The 27,866-nt window shown below is 42.6% G+C and overlaps 1 protein-coding gene across 1 annotated transcript; it reads right to left on the bottom strand.

The window, feature by feature from the left end:
* Positions 1 to 10,424, bottom strand: LOC117879383 (thioredoxin-like). Its single transcript, XM_034774530.1, has 5 exons — positions 10,269 to 10,424; positions 6,096 to 6,200; positions 4,437 to 4,496; positions 1,963 to 2,028; positions 1 to 214 (listed from the first exon to the last, which is right to left on the bottom strand). The coding sequence occupies exons 1-5, from the start codon at positions 10,290 to 10,292 to the stop codon at positions 152 to 154; spliced, it is 318 nt and encodes a 105-aa protein (XP_034630421.1). The 5' UTR covers positions 10,293 to 10,424; the 3' UTR covers positions 1 to 151.
* Between the last annotated feature and the right edge of the window lie 17,442 nt (positions 10,425 to 27,866).

Raw genomic sequence — 27,866 nt, 5'->3', positions numbered from 1 at the left:
TAAGTGAAGAATTTACATTTTATTGTACTCATTTACAGTCTGAAGGGACAAAATTTTGGATACATATTTAGCTAACTTGATTAGACTCCATAAGTAGAAAAAGTTACAGGCTATATATAAACAGTCAACATTAACTGTTCACACTGATCGATCAGCGTAGCTTGGTAATATTCTCTTCAAGCTTCTCTCGGTTTGCTCCAGAGAATTCATGCACCTGTAACAATAATTTGTTTAATAGCAGCCATTTAAAACAGTGATTTTTAGCCCAAATAGTTTTATAATTCCTGGAAAGATATTGGCAATTTTAGCCCCATAAAACAGAGGGTAAGTGGCGGCCAATGTTGGCGGTTTGAAGTATTGTTTTGATTTCCAGATTTTGTATTCTGCAGCCCGAAGTATTTCACACACTTTGGGCCAGACTCTGCTTTATTGTTCTCCAAGCACCTCCTACTGACTCCAGCCTTACACATACAAAGGCTTACAGATTTCATAAACAGCTACACATATGCCATGTCAATCTTGGCTCTCAAAAGTTGTAAAGAATTACTTTTCTTACCAAAAATCTTGCATGTTATCTACAAGAGGTCAAACTATTCAGTTAAACTCTGGATGCAAGACAATGTCTTTTCACCTACTGCATTAAGGTGTTATGACACCACTTCACATCCAGATGAATTAACTTTAGGATATACTTTGCTGGAGAACATGTTCTCCAAGTTAGATTTGTCAAAAAGGAACAGACAACAACAAAAGGATATTTAGTTTTAAAGAGAAAGTTACTAGAGATTCTAGAAGATAGAGTCTTGTCTACCCTCGACATAGTACCTATTCAATCCACCCAACATTGAGGCATATTTTCTGATGGGCAAATTTAGTTTTTGAAAGCCACAGCTCCCACCCCCGGAAGGCCTTCCTAACATGAAGGAAATTTGAGCAGTGTGCCTGCAAGTCTGGTTATACACTAGTCCACAATGAAGATGACAGTCAGTATGAAGGACTTGTTTTATATTAGAGCACAGCCATCCATCCATCCAATTATTTCATAACTAAGTGCTTTTGGAGAACAGCCAGCCAAATGAGGTTACTAAATTAGATATCCCAACCAGAAGCTCACCTCTAGGTTGAGAGAAAGCATAAGTAGTCTTGGCCCAAGTTCTTTATTATAGTGCCTGGAGTTTAGACTTTTATCAGCTCTGCCATGATTTACAGTAATTACAATTTTGGAATTGTGCAGAAGTACTGAATTTGTTTCCTTAGCCTTTCTATATAGCTGAAGACTAAACACATCTAATAGATTAGTTTGCTTGTTTTTTGAAAAAAGTTATGAATTGTTATTTAGTTATGATTGGGTCACAAAAAGATAGGAATACTAATTAAAATTAAGTCCAGCTGGCCTGCAGCTGGGATAGGTGCATAAAGCAGGTTTCAGACATATTAGGTTCTGAAGAGAGGCTCAAAGTCTGGGTCAAAACTTCACATTAGGATTTACCTGGAATACAAACCTAGAATGTTGCCAGAACTTGTTACATGCAGTTAAATCACTTAGAAGTAGTTTGTTTCTAACATTAGTGACCCACTGCAGAAGGCTAGGCATTATCTTTTTTTTTAGGGTGCCAATATGAACTTTCTTGTTTCCAAGGCTACTCTAAAGCCATTTGTGCTCTAAGTGAGTATGTGTAAGTGAACTATATTGCTCAGGAGGTAAATTGAGATGCAAGCTATTGAGATCTTCACAAGGTGCCATTTCTCCAGAGACTTATTCAGGAAACAGCTATTATGTGTGGTCACTTGCCCCAGTCTATTTTCCCCTAAAATAACTTCCAGCAGCTGCATTAAACCTCATTAAAATGTTTTTTCTGGGCCCTATACATGTAGTTAGTTTAATTCATATTTAGTGTTTTAGCATCCAGTATCCCTCCTCCCCGCACCTATACGGTTTCACTAAGAATGTTGAAAACCTACCTTGTTGCCTTGCTTGTAGAATTGGAATGTTGGCATGCACTGGACTGCACACTCTGAAGCAACGTCCTAAAAAGAAAGTTTCACTGCAATTTTAGCTTGGCAAATTAAACATAACTAACCAGACATCAGATCTGTAACAGATTACAGAAAATGAAAGGGAACCAAGTAATTATTTGCTACTCTGGTCAGTTTAAGACCAGTCACTAATTATGTGGATATACTATAGTCTTCCTGTTCCTACAACTAGCAGTGGTTTCATCCTCTTTGCTGGATTTGTTTAGACGGAAACAAGTAAGACTACTTCTGCAGAAAGTAGCACAATACTACAGAAAGCTAACTTTCTTCCATATCATGCCTTATTTGTAAGATAATTTCACAGCTGAAGGTCTGCCTAATGAGTTTGTTAAACAAGCATCTAGTCAGCCAGGTTTGCAATCTGATGTTACTTCCATCTGTTCCAATTATTAAGAACCTATATTGGAAAGGCTTATGAAGATATTCCAATTAGAAGTGTTCATCATTCATTATGATTCCAATTAGAAGTGTTCATCATTCATTATGAAAGGACAGAAACTTTTAAGCAATGAGTAGTGTTCCTGCTGTTTATTACCACTCAAGAATAGTTTATCACTAGCACACAATAGCTTCAGGTGAGAAGCATCAGCTTTAATAGATCACATATCCAAAGACTGATTAAGTCACCCTAACTGAAAGTTTGGGGCGGGAGAGGGGAAGAAAGTGAGTGAAATTTAGATTAGCTACAACCCCTGCAGGGAGCAGTGCCTATACTATTCAAGGTACCTTCACAGCAGGGGCACAGGAAGACAAATACATAAGGCCTTGTCTACACTTACCAGCTAGTTCGACGGCTGGAAATCGAAGTTCTGGGTTCGACTTATCGCGTCTAGTCTGGACGCGATAAGTCGAACCCGGAAGTGCTTGCCGTCGACTGCGGTACTCCAGCTCGGCGAGAGGAGTACCGCGGAGTCGACGGGGGAGCCTGCCTGCCGCGTGTGGACCAAGGTAAGTTCGAACTAAGGTACTTCGACTTCAGCTACGTTATTCACGTAGCTGAAGTTGCGTACCTTAGTTCGAATTGGGGGGGGTAGTGTAGACCAAGCCTAAGTAGGTAGTTTTTCCTCTAGAACATTAGCAAACTATGGGAGGGGAGTGCAAGATGACCACAGATTCTAAACAAGATTTGCTAGCAAGCTAGAAATACTGCCAATACACAGACAAGCCTACTACAGCATAAGTACTTCAGAATGCAACAAATGTTGTATCACTTATATAAGGGCCAAGTGGAAGCTTTGAGTAGTTATCAGAGTTTAAGGCCAGAAGGGACTATCAGATCACCTAGTCTGACCTCCTGTATCTTGTAGGCCATCCCCTGCACAATACACCCAACAACTGAAATTTGACCAAATTATTACAACCCACAGGAGACTAGACATATGTACCACAAGCAACAAAAGCAAGGATCAAGGGGCACCTGTGCCCAAGGCCCCTCCAATGGCATGGAAGTGATTGTGCAGTATACCCGGATAATTCTGGCAACTGACCCATATCCACATGCTGCAAAGGAAGACAACCCTCATCCCCTCCTATTCCGCCAGCCACAGCCAATCTGACCTGGGGGAAAATTCCTTCCCAACTCCACACATGGCAATCAGTTCCTCACATGCTTGGGGTGTAAGAACCAGCTAGCCAGGCATCTGAGACTGCACAGTGGTGCCACCTCAGAGACCTGTCCCTCACCATCCAATGTCCCATCTGCAGCAATGGTCACCCCAATGCTTCTGAGGAAGGCTATTAAAAAACCCATAATACAATGGGTGGTTGAGAGTAAGAGTGCAAGAGAATCCCTAACTGATTGCTGTAGATGGCCAGCTGAAACCCTAAGCATAAGCTTTTAGGAACATAAGAAGTCTCCTGAGAGGATCTCAGTTTCCCTAGAAGAACTGAAAACTAACTCAAGTTTACATTTTAATATGGCTTGATCCCAGATATTAGAGAAATCCCTCTATTAACATTTGGACTTTAAAATGAATTCTTGATATTTTAGTCTAGTTTAAATGTTTCCATCAAGTGTTGTCCTCAGTGCATGTGAATAACAGGAGTTTTGGATATGCAAGGAGTACAGGATCGAGATCACTTTAGCAATCAGACCGATCTCTTGTCAATTAGTGTTTGTTAGGAATTAAAGTACATGATGGAGAAATGCTGAATTACTAACAGGGGGATTAAAATATTCCCTTTAGAAATAACAATTAATCCCTAGTTTCTTGCTCTAGGTAACCACTGTTGCAGCGACTGACCATTTTGAGAGCAAAGACCATTGTAGGTGTCTCCTAAAAACACCAAGTTTTTAGGAGACAAGTTTCCCAGTATTAGATCGCATGGCAAAGTTAACCTTTACTACCAGTTTGGCCACAAACAGTATTACTTTTTGGTGCACTATTTGAGGACCTTACCTGAGCATCATCCACATCAACTTCAAGAAACACTACGTCTGGGAACTTCTCACAAAGACTCTAAAGTTTTAAAACAAAAGTGTTAAAATTGCAGTTTTTACTTCATATAAACCTAGTTTAAGACTGCTCTAGGAGTCTTATATAGGAGCCCCATTTGGGGAAAAACAAATCTTACTAGTTAGTATCTTTTACTAAAAAGTAGGTAAGTACAAGTTTCATTTGCCATAGAGCAATTATGTCACTAGCTGGAGCGTCAAGAGTTCAGTTACATGTACCACAGAAGTCATTAAGATTTTTAGTAGTACATTTTAGTTTCAAATGCTTTTTACTAAGATCTTTAGTAAAAGGCAAACCTTCCACTACCCAGCTTTAAACTAAGTAGTTAGAGAGGAATTTATTAGGGCATTTCCCTCAACCATGAAGTCATGTAACAGATATGTCTCTAGGATGATTATATTTGCATGCTCTTAAGACATAATGAAAAGTTTTAAAACTATTAAGCAAGTTGCAAGTCAGTTGAAGAGTAAGATTTACAGGTCTACAGAGTGATACATGTACCCTCTTCCTTCAGATGGATCTCAAATATGTATTCCTTTTTAATAGCTTTAAATATTGTAATGTTTCTCTTTTGAAAGAAGAAAATTGGTAATCTGTGAAAGTTTGACTCAATTCCTCAAGAGAATTAGAACAAAGTTTTAATAGCACTGAAACTTTGGAGAGTCACATGTGAAGTACCTTCATTCATCAAAAAGGTTTACCCTTCATAAACTAAGTAGATACAGTAAAATCTCAGTGTTATGAGCACCAGGGTTATGAACTGACCAGTCAAGCACACCTCATTTGGAACTGGAAGTATGCAATCAGGCAGCAGCAGAGACAAAAAAAGCAAATACAGTACAGTACTGTGTTAAACTACTGAAAAAGGGATAGCAGCATTTTTCTTCTGCATAGTAAAGTTTCAAAGCTGCATTAAGTCAATGTTCTGTTTTAAACTTTTGAAAGAACCATAACATTTTGTTCAGAGTTACGAACCTCCATTCCCGAAGTGTTCATAACTGAAGTTCTACTGTACTAGGAAATGGTACAACTTCCAAGCTACACATTTGTAATAGTTCACAGCCACATATTACACTAATGAATCATGATTCCTAGTTTTCACTGATGGCTATTTGGAGTTAGCATGCAGGGTTACAGTTCTTTACTTTTCTTGTTTGGGTCATAAGTATTAATATTATTTCAGCCTGTTCTGTCATTTTGTTAGAATGTTATTTGAGTTTTAGACTTCAAAATCATTTGACAAGGCTGTCTTTTATGGCACCAGAGACTGAATTTTATTTTAATTTTCTTGACCTTGTCAGTTTGTTACGATCCTCACAGTAAGTTGTGAAGAGCATTTCACTTTTTTGGAGGGGGAGGAAGGGAATGCTTTAAAGAGAGCGGTGAAGAATTGTTTGGACAACATTAGGAATATCATTGTTTTGGTTACAGTCACATGGAGGTCACAAGTGAGATTTTCTTGCAAGTCTTCCCCCATGTGTGTCAAGTAACAAGACCGTTCAGACATCCATAGTGACCTAGTTTTATAGTAAAATAGCATTGCACTAGTCAAGTCTCAGCTGTAAAAGCTAGCAGAGTATTGAGTTTGGCATTGTTACTTACATGAAAAAAGGGTTTGATCATTTTGCATGGTCCACACCATGTGGCCGAGAAGTCAACAACTACAAGCTTATCACCAGCAGATTTCAATTCAGACCTAAATTCTTCCTGTAGAGAGAAGAGATTCAACACCAAGTTTTATTTTTGCAAGTGTGCTCAAATCAGTCCCGCTTCTTTATGAAGAACTTGTTTTTGAAGTTCATACTCCGTTTACAGACTGGATATTCTGGTGGCTCAATCCTAATAGCCAGTGTTGCATACCAAGACTTTCTTTAGAATCAGTGGATTTTGAATACACTAGCGCGAGTCCAAAAAACTTCTCCTACAACAACCCAAGAGCTATTACAATAACCTATTACTTTTTCAGCAATAGAACAAGTTCTCTCATGTAGGAATTACCCACTAAGTTGTAGCAGCAGATTTGTTGTACTGGCTGGCCCAAAGCCAAACAAAAGAACTACTACATGAGACTACTACATGAGACTAGATTTTCCTTTTTAGTTTGCATTAAAAAGGAACTAGGCATGCAGATTACACAAGAGACTGAGAGTTTGTCGAGTTCTAATCAAATACTTGCTCTAACTAGTGAAGCAGGTGCTTCCTACTGCCAGTGTTCTGGCATGTTTGATACATGAGGGTATCTGACAAATCTTTTATTAGAATTGTTATTCTAATCAGATAGAAACCACAAACCCAACTTCTCCTTATATACAAACATTTGTTTCCAGTCAACTGTTCCTGAAAATGCCATTTTAACTGCATTCAGTCAAGTTTGTCCAGTTCTTTCATCCTGTATTTAGAACTTTTATTCTTAAATATCACCAAAGCAGTAGGTTTTGATGCAAAGCAGGCAACTCATGCCCATAGCTACCAAAGCCCTACCTTTTGTTTTCATAGCACAATAGCATCTCCCCCCCCCCCAATCCAAAATGGATAGATCAGAATTACACCTCTCACTTCAGTTACATGTCCCTGAACAAGGTATAAGCTAATCACACTGCACTATAGAACCAATTATACAGTCTTCATACTTAAGTGGATCATCCTTTGCAAGGAAGCTTTCCTGCAAGGTTCAGTGCTTCTATGCATGACATATCAAGAGTTCCGATGTACGGTTTGCCTTTTCTTTAGGCAAGAACACCATTGGGAGGGAAGGACGTAGATGTTCAGATTGTTTTGGGCTATATACCTAGATTGCAAGCTAAGTGACTTCTTATTCAATTCCCAAAATAGCATGATAAACATCTGAGAGACTTGTCAGGGAACTGCTAACAGTATCTGGGGAGACTAGGGCTTGGTCTACACTACCCCCCTAATTCGAACTAAGGTACGCAACTTCAGCTACGTGAATAACGTAGCTGAAGTTCGAAGTACCTTAGTTCGAATTAGTTCGAACTTACCTTGGTCCACACGCGGCAGGCAGGCTCCCCCGTCGACTCCGCGGTACTCCTCTCGGCGAGCTGGAGTACCGCAGTCGACGGCGAGCACTTCCGGGTTCGACTTATCACGTCCAGACTAGACGCGATAAGTCGAACCCAGAAGTTCGATTTCCAGCCGTCGAACTACCGGGTAAGTGTAGCCAAGGCCTAGGAAAGCATCAAGTCAGACGATATGGAGAAAACAGGTGACAAATGTTCTTATAAAGACAGGGTTTCTGGGTACCAAGTACTGGGACACGGAGAGAGGTGAGGTCTAAGTCACCTCAGCTGAAGGAAAAAAGGACGATGAATACTACTTTTAAAAATCGATCCCCTTCTCTCCCATCTGCGTCCTGCCTCCTCCTTTCAAAGGAGAGAAAAAAAAAAAAAAAGAGTTTCGGAAGTGAAACCTGGATGTAACCTCGGTTTCAAACACCTCCTGTCTATAGTTGATGAGCACTGTTGGCTGGCACTGCAAGCTACCTTCCACATTACGTAGCTCAAGCTGCCTTGACCAAGAGGAAAAGCAGAGGTGTGAAGGTCAGTGTCAAAACTGGAAACCAGGTGAATCAATTTGCAGTCCATGCCCTATCCACTGGGCACCACCACCTCATGTTCCAAAGTGATGTAACAATATGTGATCCAGCTACATTTTAAGGAGCCTACTATATATTTAAATCTGCACAATCATTTAGACTCCACCAGGAAAACAATTTTCTTCATGTTCCTGCACCAACATCCAAGTCGTCTGTAAATTCAGCAAAGGATGGAACCATTCTTTCTATTTAAGCAGCTTACATGTGCAGCAGATATAGCTAGAGCGGTTAGACTCCTGTAGTGAAACCATCTACATTTGTGAAAGTGGACTAGTTGAGCCAACATCACTCCAAGGGACTCTGGGAAGCAGATTTATATTTTGTACCAAGACTGAGGTGTTAGCTGAATTTCACTTAAACCAGCTGGCTTAAATTTGAGCACAAGACTCAAAAGGTACAATCCCACACAGTTAGATGAATGCAATTAAAAGCCCACTAGGTTTGCTTAGCTTTAGATACAGCCACTTTAAGGTATTTTAAAAGACTGCTGTGTTCCTTTAGTATGTTATAATTCAGAAATTTGGCCAGATGGCTGATAAAAGTAGCCCAATTTGGCTGCTACAAATAAAACTGATAGAGGAACGGAACATGTACCATTTTATTGTTGGCTGAACATTATCCGCAAGTAAATTCTGCTATATAATTTGCTGTATTGTGGAATTCAGAGACAGTCATCTGTACAAATTGGATTTGGTTGTGTTGCTACAGCCTGAATTTCAAGGTAGCCATGTTAGATGAATTTGTAGTCCTTAGAGATGCAGTGACACTAATAACAATTAAATTGTAGAATATAGAACTCATTTATTCCTGACTATTTGTGGCCATGTACAAGATGTGCACTGTAAAAATTCTTGTAAATTAAGGGATCAAAGAAGCCAATTCAGATTTTGAAGGAACCAATATTACTTTAGATAATCTGGTGAAGCTATAAGACGACTGAGCACTAAAATACTGGTTCAGAGGCCCTAGCATTAACCTACCAATAACTATTCCTTGACATGCTATTCAGACATCATCATGTTCTCTACTTCACTGCATTCATAAAGCCAATGAAATTCACTAGGTTGGGACCACTTGGGTATAATCTGGTTCAGTTTTATGCTGAAGACTACCTTGGCAAACCCAGTTTGGGGTTACATGAAAAAACTAGGACCCAATTCACTACTAGAATAATTCTGTTTAACAGCTTAAGTTTTAAATTAAGAGTACACAATCACAGCAGCTTTGCGTCATTGACGGTTTGTCACAAGATAGTGTTTCTAGAGCGCTAAGACCACTAGTAAAGTGACTTGGTTATTGTCAACATCGGGTCCCCCTTTTACTCACACTTCCTAAGGTAAACTACTTGCACAGATGAGCACAAACCATTCCTGACCTAATGTTCCCTCCTCCCCCCAAGAAGGGAATCTGCCTACTTTCCATAATTGTTACACTTCTACACAAGCTAATCAACAGAGGACACGGAACCTGTATTCATCGGTCTCATTTTTAGAGGGTAGACAAAATAGTAGTGCCTTGACATCATCAAAACGCCACCTCTGCCAGTGGCGAGTAAGAAGCGATACTGTGATAGCACAGGGCGTGCCCGACATCAGTTTCTGCTGAAGTTTTGTTTTTAAGTTACCCGATGCAGGGCCCACTTGGGCGGTGTGCCCACAGCGCCAGTCCTCGCTGCAGCTGCTGACAGTTTACCCTGCAGCTGATCCCCACGCTGGCCAAGGTAACGCCGTGGCCCTGCAGCAGAACCACTCGAACCGAGACCGCCAAACAATTACAGAGGGAGGGAGGGGCCAGTTACCCAGGCACGCGCAGTACCGGGGGTGGGGGAGGGGAGGAGAATGGATCCCCTCCCCAGCGCAGACCGGCCGCCGGCTCAGCCAGAGGCTCCTCAGGAGAGCAGCTCCCTGAGGCCTGGCGCAGTGGGGTGGGGGCGGCCGTGCAGCGCGGGCCAGGCGCCGAGGACACCGCTGCCCCAGAGGAAGAACCGCGGCGCGCCCCCCCAGCGGCGGGGCCACTCAGCCTTATGGCGCGGGCACGAGGCGGGGCTGCGCTCGCGCGCGTTCCCGGGCATTGAACCGCCCCGAGACCCGCCCCGCCCCGAGCTGGCCCTGGCCGCCCCCGAGACGCTGGCCGAGGCCGCCCCGCCACCAACCGCTGCTCACCAGGTTCCCCACGGTCTTCACCATCGTTGCCGCCCGGGTTGCGCTCACGAGACGCTGCCTAACTGATACTTGGACCGCTAGTGCCTGTGGCGCGGTGCCGACGCCCTCCTGCTTATATAGAGGCCAACTCCCCCAGGCCTCAGTGCGCACGCGTGGTCCGCGCCCCGCCCCTCCCTTTTCCCAGAAGTGGAGGATGCGCACCAACGGCTGACGTAGCGGAGCTCGTGCTCGCGGGTTTCCATCCCCTCCCCCTCGGCTCGGCGCGCGCTGAGTGGCGCGGGTTAAGACCCCCCTCCCTGACTGGGCGGCGGGACTGCGCTGAGCTGTCAGGCGGCGGGGGCGCGGGAATCCTCCCGAGGAGTCACCACAGCGCCTCCCTCCCCCAGCGAGAGGGCGGGGCGGCCACTCATTCCCCCCGCAGAGCAGATGTCACCCGCGGCCCCAAAGCAGACAGGTCCCTGCCTGCCTCTGCCTGGGAGGGGCACAGGGCAGCGCCAGGGGAGGCCCCACGGGAGGGGGGGCAGGAGAGTGAGCCTGGCCTGCCCTCGCCCCACAGTGGCCGCTCCTGCCCCAGCTCCCCCCTCCGGGCACGGTGTGGTCACAGTAGGGTGACCAGATGTCTCGATTTTATAGGGATAGTCCCAATATTTGGGTCTTTTTCTTATATAGGCTCCTATTACCCCCATCCCGATTTTTCACACTTGCTGTCTGGTCACCCTAGGTCACAGCCAGGAGCTCAGATTCGGCCTAGCTGCCCCTCTCTTGTGCCAGACCAGGGGGGCTGCCAGGCCAAATCGGAGTGGTACTGGAACTCCACACACCAGGTCTCAACGCCCCAGGCTGCTCTTTCGATTGCTAACCTAGATGCACGCACGTCCCCCTTCCCCGAAATCATAGCGATGCCTAGGGGCAAGTATTAAATGAGGTAATGGAATAAAATGTGTGAGATGTGTTGAAAACCAAATCATGGCCAGTGAGATGAAAGCCTCCAAATCCACAAAGGAGACTAAAACTAGTAAAAAAGAAAAAGGGTCAGGGGGATCAAGGATTTCACAGAAAATTTCAATTTGTTGGTAGAAATTCAAATACTGAACAGTTTTGGTTTTCACCTGGAATATTTTGGTTTAAAGACACTCAGTTTTTCAATTAAAATTTTCTGAGGAAAGCAGTTTTTATGTATCCATATTTATTTATATAAATGAAAAGACAATACACCAGAAATCTACAGATAAAAAAAATCAGAGAAATACAAACCAGACAAATTAAAAATGTACAAATTCAAAACGGTGGTGTGCTTTGGTGTGCGCTTGGAAAAATAAACAAGCAAAAAAGAACCCTGAGGTTGGGTGAATAGTGTAATAGGATAAAAAAATGCAAATGCATTTTGTCTTTGGGAAAATTGAAAACAGATGTTAAGAAATTGTTTTTCTTCTTTTAATTATGGAAAATAAAAAAATGATTACATGGACGGAAATATTTCCTATATGAGTTTGTTTCTCTGGAATTGAACTGGGCCTCTTGTGTCACATGGGCGAAAAAGAGAGGGCAGTAGGTAGGGAAATTTTTGGCATTAAAGCAACTTTTGATCAAATAGTGAGAGATGCTTGTATGCAGCATTAGTCACAGCAACATTCTGAGGGCGGGCCTACGTTTCCTTACATAGCTCATGGCTAAAAGCTCAGTGACTTTGAAAAAAACTGCTGTGTAACAATGACCAGGAAGTATTTCACATGCATAGGCCCTAGCCAAAAGTCATATGATTTCCTTCCCTCACTCCTTGCTCACTGTTCATTGCTGATGTTGCTGCTTGTGACATAGTACTATTTACAGCTTATATTACTGGAAAAACTCCAGCCAGTGTGCTTTATTTAAATAGTTTTAGTCGACTCTGAATGACTTATGATTTTTTTGAGAGCCCGCAAGTTACCATGAAGTTTTCTCTTCTGTTGGTTTCAGAAGGAGAAATCAGTGGGGTTACTGAGTTCCCAAGTCAGTGTTGGACCACAGGCTTCCTACAATTATGAAATCTCAAGTAGTCACTTGTATTACTTAGATTAAACTAGCCTTGGTTATACAGTTAAAATAATAATAATTATATAGGTTTCAGAGTGGTAGCCGTGTTAGTCTGTATCAGCAAAAAGAACAAGGAATACTTGTGGCACCTTAGAGACTAACAAATTTATTTAAGCATAAACTCAAATAAATTCGTTAGTCTCTAAGGTGTTACAAGTACTGCTCGTTCTTTTTAATAATTATACAGTGAACACCCTTAAAAAAGTTCCACCAGTTTGAAAGATTCTACCCGGTTAAAAAATATTTCTCATATTTAAAATGGACAATTCCATTCGAATCTTTCAAACTGTGTGGAACTTTTAAAAGAACTTTTTATAGTGTATTTGGGTTTTGGTGTATTCTGAGGTTTTTTATTTTTTAAAGGGGGTGTATGCTGGGGCTCATTGCATGTGTTTCGGTGTTTGCTGCATGCTTTAAAATCCTAGAATGAATAAAGTAGAGTGATTGTAAAATGTGATTCAGTAGTTGTGCAAATTATCTTTTGACTCTAGATACCATGGTTATTGGTGTCCCTATAATTGTAGACAGATTATCAAGATGAATAGATTTCCAGGTCCTTTGCACTCAGATGACAAATATTTGTACCCTATAAAATATACATGGTTTAGAGGTTGGTGGAGACCAAGCCAAAAGGAATACAAAATGTTAAATTGATTGTTAATGAGAAAAATGCGAACAATTTTAACTGGCAAACAGATAAATGTTTGACTGTAAAGATAAAATATTTCTAACTTCTAATAGACCTCTTCTTTTTGTTCCTGTACAAGCAGGTATCACCTTTCACCAGGCTTTAGGGGAAATCCCTGGTTCTTTATCAGATGGGTTCACAGTTATTGTACTGGTTAGTTACACACCTTTTTCCGGCAAAAGATGTCTGTTTATTATTTCATTTCCGTAGGCTGTCCTTGTGTCTTTAAAGGATTTTCACCAGGTACCAAGTTCCCAGGTGATTTATCCTGCCTGGGAGATGCTGCACAGTCCTTACAGTGTGCTTTTATTGCCCTTTTCTTATTCCTCTCCTTTTGTAAAGAGGATAAATATCTTTCTCAGACATGCCAACGATACGCCTAGGGCCACTTTATACCACTTTGGCAGCATAAAGGGTCATAAAACCAGAGGCTTCAGAGGGTGGGTAATTGTGTAAGGGGATTCTCTGGGTGGTGCATAACTGGCATAATGGCGCTACATGTCCCTTCTTAATGTCTGGGGTAGGGTTGTGCTGGAGGCTTGGCCAGGAAGAAAGCACTGCTGTGTTCTGCTACTCTCAACTGCCAGAATATACCCTTGTGTCCATGGACAGTTGACTGTAAATTAGAGCAGCCTTGAGGACCAGAATACAAAGAAGTACAAAGGTGGCATAAAGCCTCTCTCTCTCTCTGCTGTGTAGATTTCAGTCCCATAGGAAGAAAATCTAAAGGAAAAAGGAATTCAGGAGAGCTGGCAGATTCTCAAGGAGACAGTAGTAAGGCACAACTGCAAACTATTCCGATGCAAAGGAAAGATAGGAAGAAGACCAAGAGGCCAATATGGCTCCACCAGGAGCTCTTTAATGACCTGAAAATCAAAAAGGAATTTTACAAAAAGTGGAAACACAGTGAAATTGATAAAGAGGAGTACAAAGAACAGCACAAGTATGTAGGACCAAAATCAGAAAGGCTAAGGAGCAAAATGAGTTACACCAGGCAGAGGACATAAAAGGCAATAAGAAAAGGGTCTTTAAATGCATTAGAAGCAAGAGAAAGATGAAGGAAAGTGTAGGCCCTCTACTAAGCAGGGAAGGAGCACTAACAACTGATGATATCAAGAAAGCTGAGGAGCTTAATGTCTATTTTGCTTCAGTCTTCACTAAAAAGATTAATGATGACCAGATACTCAACAGAATTAATATTAACAACCAGGCGAAAGGAATGCAAGCCAAAATAGAGAAAAAACAATTTAATGAATATTTAGATAAATTATATATATTCAAGTCAGCAAGGCCTGATGAAATTCATCCTAGGGTACTTAAGGAACTAGCTGACGCAATCTCGGAGCCATTATCAATTACCTTTGAAAACTCCTGGAGGACAGGAGAAGTCCCAGAAGACTGGAGAAGGACAAACATAGTACCTATCTTTAAAAAGAGGAACAAGGAGGACCCAGGGAATTATAGACCAATCAGCCTAACTTTGAGACCCGGAAAGATACTGGAGCAAATTATTAAACAATCAATTTGTAAGTATCTGGAAGATAATATGGTTAAAAGGAATAGTCAGCATGGATTTGTCAAGAACAAATCATGCCTAACCAACTTAATTTCCTTCTTTGATAGTATTACTGACCAAAATGACGGGGGGAAAGCAGTATATGTGATATACCTTGATTTTAGTAAGACTTTTGAAACAGTTCTGCATGAGATTCTCATAAGCAAACTAGGGGAATGTGGTCTTGATGAAATGATTATAAAGTGGGAGCACAACCAGTAGAAAGATCGTACTCAAAGACTAGTTATCAATAGTTTGCTGTTAAATTGGGAGGGCCTATCTAGTGGGGTCCCACAGACATCTATCCTGGGTCTGGTACTAGTCATTAATGACTTGGATAATGGAGTAGAGAGTATGTTTATAAAATTTGCAGATGATACCAGGCTGGGAGTGGTTGCAAACACTTTGGAGGACAGTATTAAAGTTCAAAGTGACCTTGGCAAATTGGAGAATTGGTCTGAATTCAACAAGATGAAATTCAATAAAGACAAGGGCAAAGCACTTCACTTAGGAAGGAAAAATCAACAGCAGAACTACAAAATGAGGAATGACTGTCTAGGTGGTAGCACTGCTGAACAGGATCTGGGGGTTATAGTGGACCCAAAACTGAATATGAGTTGTCAACGTGATGCAACTGCAAAAATGGCTAATATGATTCTGGGGTGTATTAAGAGAAGTGTTGTATGCAAGACACAGGAGATAATTGTCCTGCTCTACTCTGCACTGGTGAGGCCCCAGCTGGAGTACTGTATCCGGTTCTGGGCACCACGATTTAGGAAAGATGTGGACAAATTAGAAAGAATCCAGAGGAGAGCAACAAAAATGATAAAAAGTTGAGAAAACCTGACCTATAAGGAAAGGTTAAAAAAGCTGGGCATGTTTAGTCTTGAAAAAAGAGTACTGCGGGGGAACCGGATAGTCTTCAAATTTGTTAAGGACTGTTATAAAGAAGACAGTGATCAATTGTTCTGCCTGTTCACCGAAGGTAGGAGAACAAGTAATAGGCTTACTCTGCAGCAAGAGAGATTTAAGTTAGATATTAGGAAAAACTTTTTGTAATTATTAGGGTAGTTAAGCTCTGGAATAGATTTCCAAGGGAGGTTTGGGGTCCTCAGCATTGGAAGCTTTTAAAAACAAGACCTATCAGGGATGGTTTAGGTTTACTTGGTTCTGCCACAGTGCAGGGGGTGGACTTGATGACTTTTCCAGGTCCCTTCCAGTCCTACATTTCTATGATTCTATAGTTCTATAGAGGAGAAATGGATCCTCTGGCTGGAAGAAAATGCTTTTTTCTTGTTTACATCTCTTTTTAAAACTATGGAGCTATTCATTGTTCATCAGAACAATCCTGAAGCAATCCTGTGTATATGCACGTGCTCAGTTGAGCAGGCAATGTGTTGGGTCTCAGCTTTCTTGTAAGGACACCCGGGTTCTAGAAGGCAGAAAAATCAATGTGCAGTTTTTACCCAAGTTATTGAAAATGCTACAGAAATTAAGCTATTAGAAAGCATCCGCTGGAAATAGTAGATTGAAGCAATCAGGGGAAGGTTTGAAATGAAAAATGCGTGCTGCTCCAGCAGATCTCTCTGCAGCATGAGTGTCTAATGGGGCTCATGGCCAAACTGCTAGCAAATCAGAGACTGATGTGGAGCAAGCTCTAAAACTGAAGATAACCAAGGTACAATTTTAAAGATGCCTCTGTGTTGCTCAATAATAATAGTTACCTAGCATGTATCAAGTCACTGGGTATTTTGCTAGAGTAAGCGCAGAGTAAAAACGGAATGAGGACCTCAGGGCTTAGCCCATAATGAAATTAATCTTCAAATTGTTTTTGTAACTATTATCTAATCTCACAAGATCCTTTAGAGGTAGGTAAACGTTATTATACCCATTTATCAGATTGATGCCTAAAATGAGGCACTTAATTCCATATTCATGCACCTAACTGAAAGGGGTCTGATTTCCGCAGGAGAGGAGCAACCACAGCTTCCAGAGACTTCACTGGGGAGTTGTCATCACTTAGTAAAATCAGGGCAGCTATATTGCAGTGCCTAACTTTAAGACATCCAAGTTAGAAAATGTTGGCTCTTACCTCTTTCGCTTTTTGTTCTCTCATCTATAAAATGGGGATAATGATACTTACCTAGAGGGATCTGGGACTCAATCCTGTACCATTAAACCCAGTGGAAGGTATGCCATTGACTTCAGTGGGAGTCGGTTCAAACCTGTGGTGCAACTAAGTGAATTCTTTTTTGTAATGTGCAGTGAGAGCGGTGGGTGGAAGGCATTACAGAAGTGCAAAGTATTAGTAATGCTGACTTGATTCAGTGTAGTAGTCACTTTGCCACAGTGAAATCTAGCTTCCTTCCTTCTCGGTATGCTTTTTCTCTAGAGAAGTCATTCCTGTCTGTAGCTTCATGAACCTCCTTTCTGTAGCTTTTTCTCTAAACCTTCTGTTCTTTTTAGTTTATTGAACCAACTGATGTGCCTAAGGCACCAATCCCGCAATGGCATGCCACATGGGTGAAAGGTCTGTACTAACAGAGATTGCAGGATCAGTGCCAAGGAGTCATCTCTGCACCAGTACAGACTCTTTATTAAAGATTATTAAGCCAGGGTAGAATAGACCCTCAAAATCTATAGTTCTGATCTTATAACAGAGGGTTATATGCTTTGCTCCTAGTGACACTATGTTACACATTTAAATTTCTACATGGGGGAGCAGGAGGAGGGAAGGGGTGAATCCCTAAATCTTCATTATCATTTCTGAACTATTATTGGGCCAAATTCTGGGCCTGATTCTCTTCCCACTTTTGCTGTTGTGAGTCAGGACTGACTCTCTTGAAGTCAGGTTTCAGAGGAGTAGCCGTGTTAGTTTGTCTCAGCAAAAACAATGAGGAGTCCTTGTCATCTTAGAGACTAACAAATTTATTTGGGCATAAGCTTTCATGGGCTAAACCCCACTTCATCAGATGCATGGAATGGAAAATACAGTAGGCAGGTATAAATACACAGCACATGAAAAGATGGAAGTTGCCTTACTGAGTGGAGGGCCTGCTAACGAGGCCAATTCAATTAGGATGGATGTGGCCCATTTCCAACAGTTGACAAGGTGTGAGTATCAACAGAGGGGAAGTTATTTTTTGTAGTAACCCAGCCACGCCCAGTCTTTATTCAGGCCTAATTTGATGGTGTCAAATTTGCAGAACTGGAATTAATTTTCCCTCTGTTGATACTCACACCTTCTTGTCAACTGTTGGAAATGGGCCAGATCCACCCTAATTGAATTGACCTCGTTAGCACTGACCCCCAACTCGGTAAGGCAACTCCCATCTTTTCATGTGCTGTGTATTTATACCTGCCTACTATATTTTCCACTCCATGCATCTGATGAAGTGGGTTATAGCCCACGAAAGCTTATGCCCAAATAAATTTGTTAGTCTCTAAGGTGCCACATGGACTCCTCGTTGTTTTTTCTCTTGAAATCAGTGGAGTTACAACAGTGTCAAACTAGGCTAAATGAGAGGAGACCTAGACCCTCTGTCTTTAATTACACCAATGCAACCCCTTTGGTTTCATGATTACATTAAAGACAACCAGCAGGCAGGGGTGTGCATCCAAAGCTAGTTTGTCAGCTGAATATTCAAATGTGTGGGGCAGTGAATGGGATTCTAAATAGAAAAAAATATTGACATTTGCATTGTAGATGCTGGAGTGTCTCATGCATTCTGCAATAGCCCGGACACTTTTTGCCACAATGGAACTGCCACAGGCTGTGGTTATAGCAACAGACATGCCAGCTCTGATAAAATGAAGGACAGAGTACTTCCTTGTGCCTGAAATGTAATTAAGGACGTTCCTGATGGATGTGTTCTGGATTCAGCTCTTTTATACTGGAACAAGGCATTACGTGATTGCTCTTTTTTCTCTTTTTGCACACTTTTGCATCCGACGAAGTGGGCATTCACCCACAAAAGCTTATGCTCCAATACATCTGTTAGTCTTAAAGGTGCCACAGGACTCTCTGTTGCTTTTTACAGCTCCAGACTAACACGGCTACCCCTCTGATACTTTTTTCTCTGTTCTTCTTCAACATTTTGTTTTTATAAGGCACATGTAAAATCGCAATAAATATTTAACAATTTTATAGCTGTGCTTAAAGTTATGCCAGCATGTGTCACAAAGAAAACGGGATGCTCTCTCACAGGACTTCCCATAGATCACTAGTTAAGCATGAACTGCTCATAAGGTCCAGGATGGCGTCTGCAGTAATACTTGGAATAATGGTGAGGAGGTTAAGAAAGAGCAATTGAGTCCCTACCACTTACAAAACACACAGGCCCTGATTCTCTGCTGCCTCTTGTGTTCATTTACACTGTGCAAAATGGGTGTAAAATCTAGTACCAGTGGGTGTGGAGAATTCTGATTTGGCAGCACTTTGCACAGGTATAAATGACTGTACAAGCTGCAGGGCATGGGAGGATCAGGCCTCCAGTTTTGAAACAGACTAATGACAGATCCACAGATGATGACCTATAAACACATAATATAGACAATAAACCAGAGCCTCTTTTACGAGGTGACGACGGTACCTTACAATTATAGTCTCCTCTCCCCTACAGGGAGCTGGTTATCCAAGCATCTTGACCGTAAGATCAAGAAAAAAGGAGGTGCCAGTCAACTCCACTATACCTCGTGGATCAGCTCTGATTTTGTAAAATAAGTGCCCTGGGAAAGTGACAGCCTCCTTGGAATAGACTGGGGCCAAGCGGGTTGTCAGGTGGTACGTGCCTAGATGACTTGAGTGCCCTCCAGGAATAACAAGCTTATTTTTTTAAAGGTAATATTCTTCTTGCCTTACAAGGTTTTATACAGTGTTCCGAGCATTCAAAGGTATGTAAACATCGTGGCTGACACTTTCTCATCAGTAAACAGAGGGCTAATGATACTTACCCACCTTTGCAAAGTGTAGAAGAAAAGTGCTATGTAAGAGTCCAGTATTACTAATATTATACTCCAGCCTCCTCTTTCTCCCACAATCTGTCTAATGAATGGACTTTGATGGCACACACCCAGCATCTAGTTTTTTGGGCCTCCTAAGTACTCCCTCGTCCCCATAGAAAGACTCCCAGTGATTTCAGGGTTTTTTGTATCCTAGCCTTTGATTTGGATTCCCGGTTATTCCATGATTAGGGTGCTAACATGAGACCCAGGTTCAATGCCCTGCTGTGCCACAGACTTCCTCTGTGACCTTGGGCAAGTCATTTAGTCTCTCTGTTCCTCAGTTCCTCTTGTGTTAAAATGGGGATAAAAGCACTGCCCTACCTCTCAGGGTGTTGTGAGGATAAATACATTAAAAAAAATTAGGTGCTAACATATTACGGTAATGGAGACCATGTAAGAACGTAAGATGGATGGGCAAGATTAGGGTTAGTACTTAGGTCTATGTTTTCCTTAGCAAAGCCATCTCTTTTTTCCAGAATTTTTCCTACAGAAAAGAGAGGCCAAGAGGCTCAGTCAGTAACAGTTTATTGTCATGGGGTGCTTTGTGACCTATGTAAATTACATTACTAATATTAAATATTGCCTCTGTTTGCATTTGTTTGCTGAGAGCAGGTACATCAGGGCTTTGGCGCACTGCTCCTCTGTGAAGGAGATCTTGAGGATTTCCTTCTTGAGGCATGCTAAAGGCAACGTGATAATGAAGGAAATGTTCTATCAGGCCATTGTATATTTTAAGAGAAGATGTGCTCCAGTGTTCTGCCATTCTGAAAAGCCTCCTCTTTCAGGGAGAAAGACATAACCGTTTCTGTCTGAGCATAGCTTCAGTTAAGTCTATATGAGCAGGTTGTATTTGGTCGTGCTTTCTTTAGATATGCTCAACTGTGCTCTTCCAGGAAGTATACAAAACACATTCACTCCCAGTGCTTGGAAGCTTGGGGTTCTCCCATCCAGGCAGGAAGCTGGCTTTTTGGGTCAAATTCTGATCACATTGCCATGAATGTGAACCTGGAAGAATTCCACTGACTTCAGCGGCGTTACCCCTGGGTAAATGAATTGAAAATGTAGCTCGCTCATCAAAAACTAAGTGAGTACCTGGAAGTAACAAAAATATTTAGGGCTAGACTCAACCACCCTTACTTACACTGAGCAAGGACTCCCACTGAAATCAACAGGGCTATTCTCAGAGCCTGTACCACTCGATATAAGTAAGACTGGCAGAATCTGCCCTATTAAGTTTATGACAGTTTACATTTCCTTCAATAATAAGGCACGAGAGCTATGAATTTTAATCTCACTTAGCTTGGTGTAAAGCAGGAGTAACACATCAGTATTAAAGCTGGTGTGAGATTAAAATCATGCCCCGTAGCTTTATGAGCAAATATAAGGAAGCTTCAAGCACCAATTAGATAAAAACATTCTTCTCGGAGGGCTCAATAGCATACAGAGCAGAATTCTGCTAATTATGCTTTACATATTAGAGATGGGCCAGAGACTTGCATTCATTTAGATCTAGATCCCGACTGGAATGTCTCCAAAGTTCTGGGGTCTTTTGTTACAGGGTTCTGGCCCAGTTCTTTCGCTAGTACAAAAAGAGGTAACTATATATGTCATTATAGGGGAAAGGATGGTACACCACAAATAAAAGTCTTCTGCACTGCCATTCAAAAATGTGGCACTGCTTTTGACTGCTGACTAAAATTTTGGGCAGCTGACATTATTTTTGACCAATACCATAAATAATACAGCACCCAACATGCAGTTTCAAAGTGCTCTGTGACTAATGCCATTCAAACAGCTTAATAACATCTGATCTGCATGGCAAACACTTATTTGCGTAATGCCTTTTGGCATGCTGCTCAAATTGAATGCCATTCCCCTTTTGACAGCAAGGGATTGAGTGCTTTGTGGAGTTTCTAAGAAGCAGCATTGTAAAAGATAGGGCTCGTCTAGGGAAGATCTAACTATTGTTCTTTCTGTGCGACATCACATTCAGAGCATAGACCCATAAAAATGAACTGTTCCGCCCCTGAATGCCAGAAAATTATCTGTTTTGGCTTTGCCACTCTCTTCTTGCACTTTTTCTCTTCCTCTCTCTTTGTTCCACCCTCAGTTTCTCCTTGTTTTTTCCCCCCTTTCCACTCTACTTCCCTTCCCTGTTTTGCTTGGAAATACGTGGAACGCTGTAGATCAAAATGTGTAAAACTTATTTCTAGCTCAGCACCTCTCCTTAACACCATAACACATGATCCTGCCTGCAAAGTGGGCTCCCACCTGTCTGCATGAAGGTGGGGATAAGGGATACAGATTCTGGTGCATCAGGGACTCTTTTGAATGTTATGGGATTGTCCAGAGATTGTGACCTTCTGAAGTGACGTATTTGGCAGTGTTACTTTAATATTCAACCTAAGTCTTACCTTGAGACTGGAACGGGTAGCCCTGGATCTTATCAGAATGGTGATTGAGTTCATACACCGTTCTTCCTGGAATTGTGGATTTTTTGTGCCATCGTGGTAGCAAAATGATGAATTCTGCCATGCTGGGAGGCTGCAGCCATTCCTGGAGGTGGAGGGCTAGCACTATGGTAAGTGCACACTAAATGAAGTGGCAGCTTTGCAGATAGTAAAAAGACACACGGTAGGATTCTGTGCTCACCTCCAAGAGGTGTGGCTCAGAATTTGTAGGAAGAAGGAAGGCTAAAGTGGATTTAAGTTCCTTTGCGCTGCCCAGAAGCTGGGCTTTTCTGGGCCCTCCAATATAACTTAGACAGACCTATTTAAAACCTCCTGGCACTGCCCTATGGGCCATGCTGCTGCCTGGAATCTCTACAGTATTGTATCTTGTGGCTTGGCCCCCAGCAAGCCAGGGCTTAGTAAGAGACCTTTAAAAGGCAGCCTCATGGCTGTCTCTGCAGTGCCTATGCCACGAGCATCCCCACCATGTCCAGAATCAGGACTTTTGGGGCCCTTTGATGCTGCTTCGGCCCTTTTACATGGTGTAAAGAGGAGTGGGGGTGAGCATCTCACCCTCAATTAATTTAAAAAGTTTTAAAAATGCAGCTCATGCGGTCAAATGCTTTGGAAAAGGCTAAGTCGCAAATATGTAGTCCAGCCCCAAAAGGCCGCACAGAAATGGTCCATGCCCACGATCCATGCCCCAAAAAGGTGCAGGCTATTGCAGACGTGCATTTGAGCGCACAGTCATTGAGACTGTACGTATACATTGCAAAAGTGCTCAGGCCGAAATTTTCAAAAGTGACTGGTGATATTAGATGTCTGAATTTTTGGGTGCTCAAGTTGAGATGCCTTTAAGGGGCCTGATTTTTAGAAAGTACTGAGCACCGGCTGCCTGGAAACCCTTTCAAGTGTCTCATGTTGAGCACCCAAAAACTGATGATCACTAACCATATTGAAACATTTAGGCCTCATATACTATAGTCCTCATCAGCACTATGCAAAATCCTAGAAGAGACAGGAAATGGAAGCTTCCACGCACACAGGGCTAGTTGGCTGCCTAACTAACTATTCGTAGGCATAGTCACCCAATTTGCATGCTAGAACGTGGTAATTACATAAGCAAATGTAAGCATGCAAATAGCTGCACATATTTGTGCATGGAACGCAAGACTCGTTTTAAAAAAGAAAATTGGCTCCGTTTGTGGAATTAAATAGTGACTGAAGCTCTTGACCAAATAAAGCTGGGGTGAATACTAAATATAAATAGCACCTAGCACTGTACCAATCCCATGTAGCATGTGCCGCCTCTTACTTTTTTCTATTTTCTTTATTCTCTTCCCCTCTTTTTAATTCTCCATCCTGTCATACTTAACACAATCCTACATAATTATTTTTAGACCTCTCCCCTGCCTTGCTTGTTTATTTTGTTGTTTAAAACTCAAGAAAAAAAAAACAAAGAAAGCTTTTGAACAGCATCCGCAATCTTCCCTTTAACACGTTCCTAAATAAAGCTGTACAGAACCTATGTTTTGCAGAGCTCATAAGTATGTTTTTACATGACTGATGTCGTGCCAATCACGTCCACCCTCTTGCATATTTACATAATCTTCCCCTTACCACCAGGTCCATCGAATCTACTGTTAAAGTGATATCAAGCATTTAATGGGATTTCAATGGCGTTAGCCACCGAGGTGCTTTTGAAAATCCCACTTGGCACGTGTCTGCATCTCTGGGTGCATAAATACCTTTAAAAATCTGTCCCTCGGTTCTGCAGTGATAGGGTGGAAAATGCCACATGGGGTGTTTCTCTATTAAAAAAACATGTTTCCATTTTCCTCTAAAACCATCACTGAAGTATTTCTATTGCTCTCAGGCTCTGTAAAATCTTGTTTTTAACACAATCAAAGGTCAGCTTTTCAGACAAGCTAGCCAGGTAAATGTGCATGCAAAATGCCCTGGCTAATTTGCACATGCAGTTTATGCAGCTGTAAACACAAACTGGTGACAGTCTGCACAAATGGCTAATTAGGCTCAGTGGTGTGCACAGTCATGTCACACCTTTAAACTTCTCTCACACACAAGGTCATAATGCCTTATAAATACTGTAAATCATTTCTCTGGACAGCCAGGTTATAGAAACAGGGACTCAAAAAAGGTGCAAACCTGAGACAGACTGAACAAGGTAATCATTTACAAGCAAAGTTAATGTTTACATTCTTTGCACCCAATTAATATTAACTGAAATGGTCAGTTATGGTTACACAATTTTACCCACCGTTTCCGAATGGCCACTGAAGATTGCCTGTGTCTTAGCAGTTATTCATTAACAGGAGGCTGGAATCGTCAGCTTCATTTGGAACCATCCCAGCTCACAGGCAAACTGCTTGCTATTGTAACAGTGTTGTGTGATTGACTTAGTGAATATTGCATGCACCTTCTGCCACGTCAGAGATGGTATAGTTCTTATATAAACACTCGCCATTGCAAGTTCTACCCCTAGGCAGGTTTTAATACAATAAATGACATAGGAGGAGGGCATCTCCAGCCAGTAAATAGCTGGCTGATGGGGGTGGGAGCCCTTGGCTTTGTGCCTTAGTCCTTTCAGTCTGCTGTTAACTGCCAGGAAATGCTTGGTCTTCAGGTCATCTTTACAATGATGGACACTGAAAGTATCAAAATATGGAGAAAAGCTAATGATCAGACCAGAACAACAGACGAGGGACTCGCCATCTAGATCTGAATCCAAATCAGAGAAGAGGGAGTCAAAGTCCAGCTCTGAATCCAAATCTTTCTACATTTCAGACTGCTCAGATTCAGCCCATTCAAGACAGGAGCAAGCTATAACCTCGGATCTGGAGTTCAGTGTCAGGCCCTGCTCTACCTTTTAGGTTGCAAAGCATCAGCACAACAGCAGCAGCAATGGGAGGTATTAGAACATGGCCAGCCCACTCCAACTTTTTAGTATCTCGTTAACGTCCTTTTCAGTATGGCTTCAGAACACATATTTTCACTCCTGGTAGACCCCTCAGAACTCCTCTGGTGTGGTTGCAGCTCTGTTGCAAGGATAACTGTTGAACTGCACATAGCAAAGGGTCTATGTTCTCCTTACAGTCCTGGTGTTTGCCTAGCAGATGAAGGCCAATAAATATAGGAACTGATAGAAATGCGAAGATTCATGCTCTACTTTTCATTATTCCTAATAAATACATACAGGAAATAATATAAGCGGGTGAAACAAATCAACCAAAAGAGACGATCCAAAGTCAGCAGCGCAGTTAGTTACCTGCTTTGATTTTGGTGCTTGTGATATCCACAACAATTGCAGGAGAAACACAAGATCCGATTCCTGACCGTATCTGCCTCTTGACAGGTGAATGAAAGATTCTAAATTGCTCAAAGTCCAATCCAAAGCCCATTAAGGTCAATGGAAAACCTCCCTTTCTGATTTGGAATCTTTAACAGTTAGAAAATAAAAGAAGATAAACTATCATTTTGCAATTCACTGCTCAAGATACCATCTTTAACCAAGGGAATTTGCAAATAAAAAACTGTGGCATCAAGATCACATGTGCACATATCACACAATTTCTTTCTTTTCTTTTTGTGTGTCAGGAAGTTACGCATGAGGAGGAAGGCAGTTTGGGGCTGCCATCCATCCGTCCCATGATTTGTTCTTAAAATAGTCACTGGGTGGTTGACTCAAAGAGATAATGGAAGATTTCATAAAACCACTTCTGATACCTGGTGTTTGGAGGAGTCAGTTTTAGAAGTACAAAGAGCTGGCTTACTTCTGTGCCGGCTCTGTGTGCTGGATTATAAACTTGAAGCTTTCCAGGGGACTTCTAGAGGGAAAAGAAATATCATTCCCCTTTGCCAGGAGAAAGCTGTCATTTGGGATAATCCCAGATTTAAAATTTGATGGGAGGAAAATAATTTGGAAACGGAAATCTCTAGGTAAATCCATCAGATCTCTTGTCACCATTCACATTTAGAGATACAACAGAGAGAAAACACAGATAAGAACAATAAAAAGAAAAATAACCCAACAGCAACCAATATGTCAGAAAGAAAGAAATGTAAGATGTTCTTCTCTCTATCCCTCTATTGGGAGTTGGCATTCTGACATTTTCAAAGCTGCCTAGGGAATGGAGACATTAATTTTAACAGGAAACAAGAAAATTCCTTTAGGCAGCTTTGAAAATCTCAGCCTAAAAATTCCAACCTATGTTGGATTTGTAAAGCTCCTTGGTAAAGTGGATGAGCTCTGACCATAATGACTTATACTCTGTTGGCCACGTTGTCTCACCTTGCTCATGCTGAGTAGCACCTTTCTCTGGGAATAGGCCCACCATGGAGGTGCTACTTGATACAAGTAAGGGTGTCAGAATCTGACCCCATGATTTTATATTTGAGATACTCGTTGTGGTTGTTGTGGTAGGGCCAAATCATACCTCTGCGTGGAAATATCCACGTAGGTGGCAGGAAACGCTGAGTCAGTTCCTGAGTTGGTGTCAGTTTGTAAAACCCTATTGATCAGTGTACACCAGCCGCTGCGGATCTGGCCCTCTCTAAGGTTTTCACGGTGGAGTTTCTTCTTCATCCTTCCACTGGGGGAAGATAGGGAGGGTCTCTCCTCACTCCCTGGGAAGAAAGTGAGCATGACTTACTGCCGGGGGCTGTCCATTCACGTGCTCTGCGTCTCTGGTCCTTGCTGCTGAGCTTTTACTTCTTGACAGTATGGCCCCATTGGGAGCCCTCTTGCCATGGACCCCCCTGGCTGCAGGACCTGCCTGATGAGGGATCCCTACCACGGAGCTGCGGATTGGCCAGGAGTCTACTGGAATCGGCATGAATCTCCCAGTGACTACTGAAAACAAGCTGGGAGATTTTAATAGGCCGCTAAAAGTCTGGTTGGTGGTGCAGTGGGGCTAAGGCAGGCTCCCTACCTGCCCTGACTCCGCGCAATTCCCAGAAGCGGCTGGCATGTCCGGCTTTTAGACACGGGGCAGCCAGGGGGTCTCTACGCACTGTCCCTGCCCAGAGCGCTGACTCCATCGCTCCCATTGGGCAGGAACTGCGGCCAGTGGGAGCTGTGGAAGTGGTGCCTGCAGGCAGGGGCAGTGTGCGGAGCCACCTGGCCGCCCCTGAGTCTAGGAGCCGGACATGCCAGCCACTTCCAGGAGCTGCCCGAGGTAAGCATCACCTAGCCGGAGCCTGCACCCCAAATTCCCTCCCTCACCCTAACTCCCAGCCCAGAGCCCCCTCCTGCACCCCAAACCCCTCATCCCAGAGCCTGCACCCCCCAGCCGGCACCCTCACCCCCTCATGCACCCCAACCTGAAGCCCCCTCCCACATCCTGAACCCTCATTTCTGGCCCCACCCCAGAGTCTGAACCTCCAGCCAGAGTCTGCACCCCCTCCCACACCTCAACCCCCTGCTCCAGCCCAGTGAAAGTGAGTGAGGGTGGGGGAGAGCAAATGACACAAGGAGGGGCGCGATGGAGTGAGTGGGGGCAGGGCCTCAAAAAGGGGCAGGGCCTTGGGGCAGGGGCGGGGCAAGGCTGTTTGGGTTTGGGTGATTAGAAAGTTGGTAATCCTAGGTAGAGCATACAGAAATAAGGCAGCCTTAGAATAACCAAGGGAGAACACTACTGAGCGGCACAGGAAGGGCGGAAAGGTGAGGTTTAAAGTGAGATTTGAACAGAGGGAGCTGATGAAGCAGAGAGATCGGAAAAGCTGTCCCAGATGGCAGGAGTCTCTCATCAGCAGTGGCAAGACTGACTATGTCTACCCTCCGCAGTTAAGTCGACTTAAGTTACGTCACC

The sequence above is a fragment of the Trachemys scripta genome, chromosome 6 (assembly GCF_013100865.1).
Source record: "Trachemys scripta elegans isolate TJP31775 chromosome 6, CAS_Tse_1.0, whole genome shotgun sequence".
NCBI lineage: Eukaryota > Metazoa > Chordata > Testudines > Emydidae > Trachemys > Trachemys scripta.
Note: the sequence above shows the minus strand (reverse complement) of the source record. Positions and strands in the feature narration are given on the sequence as shown.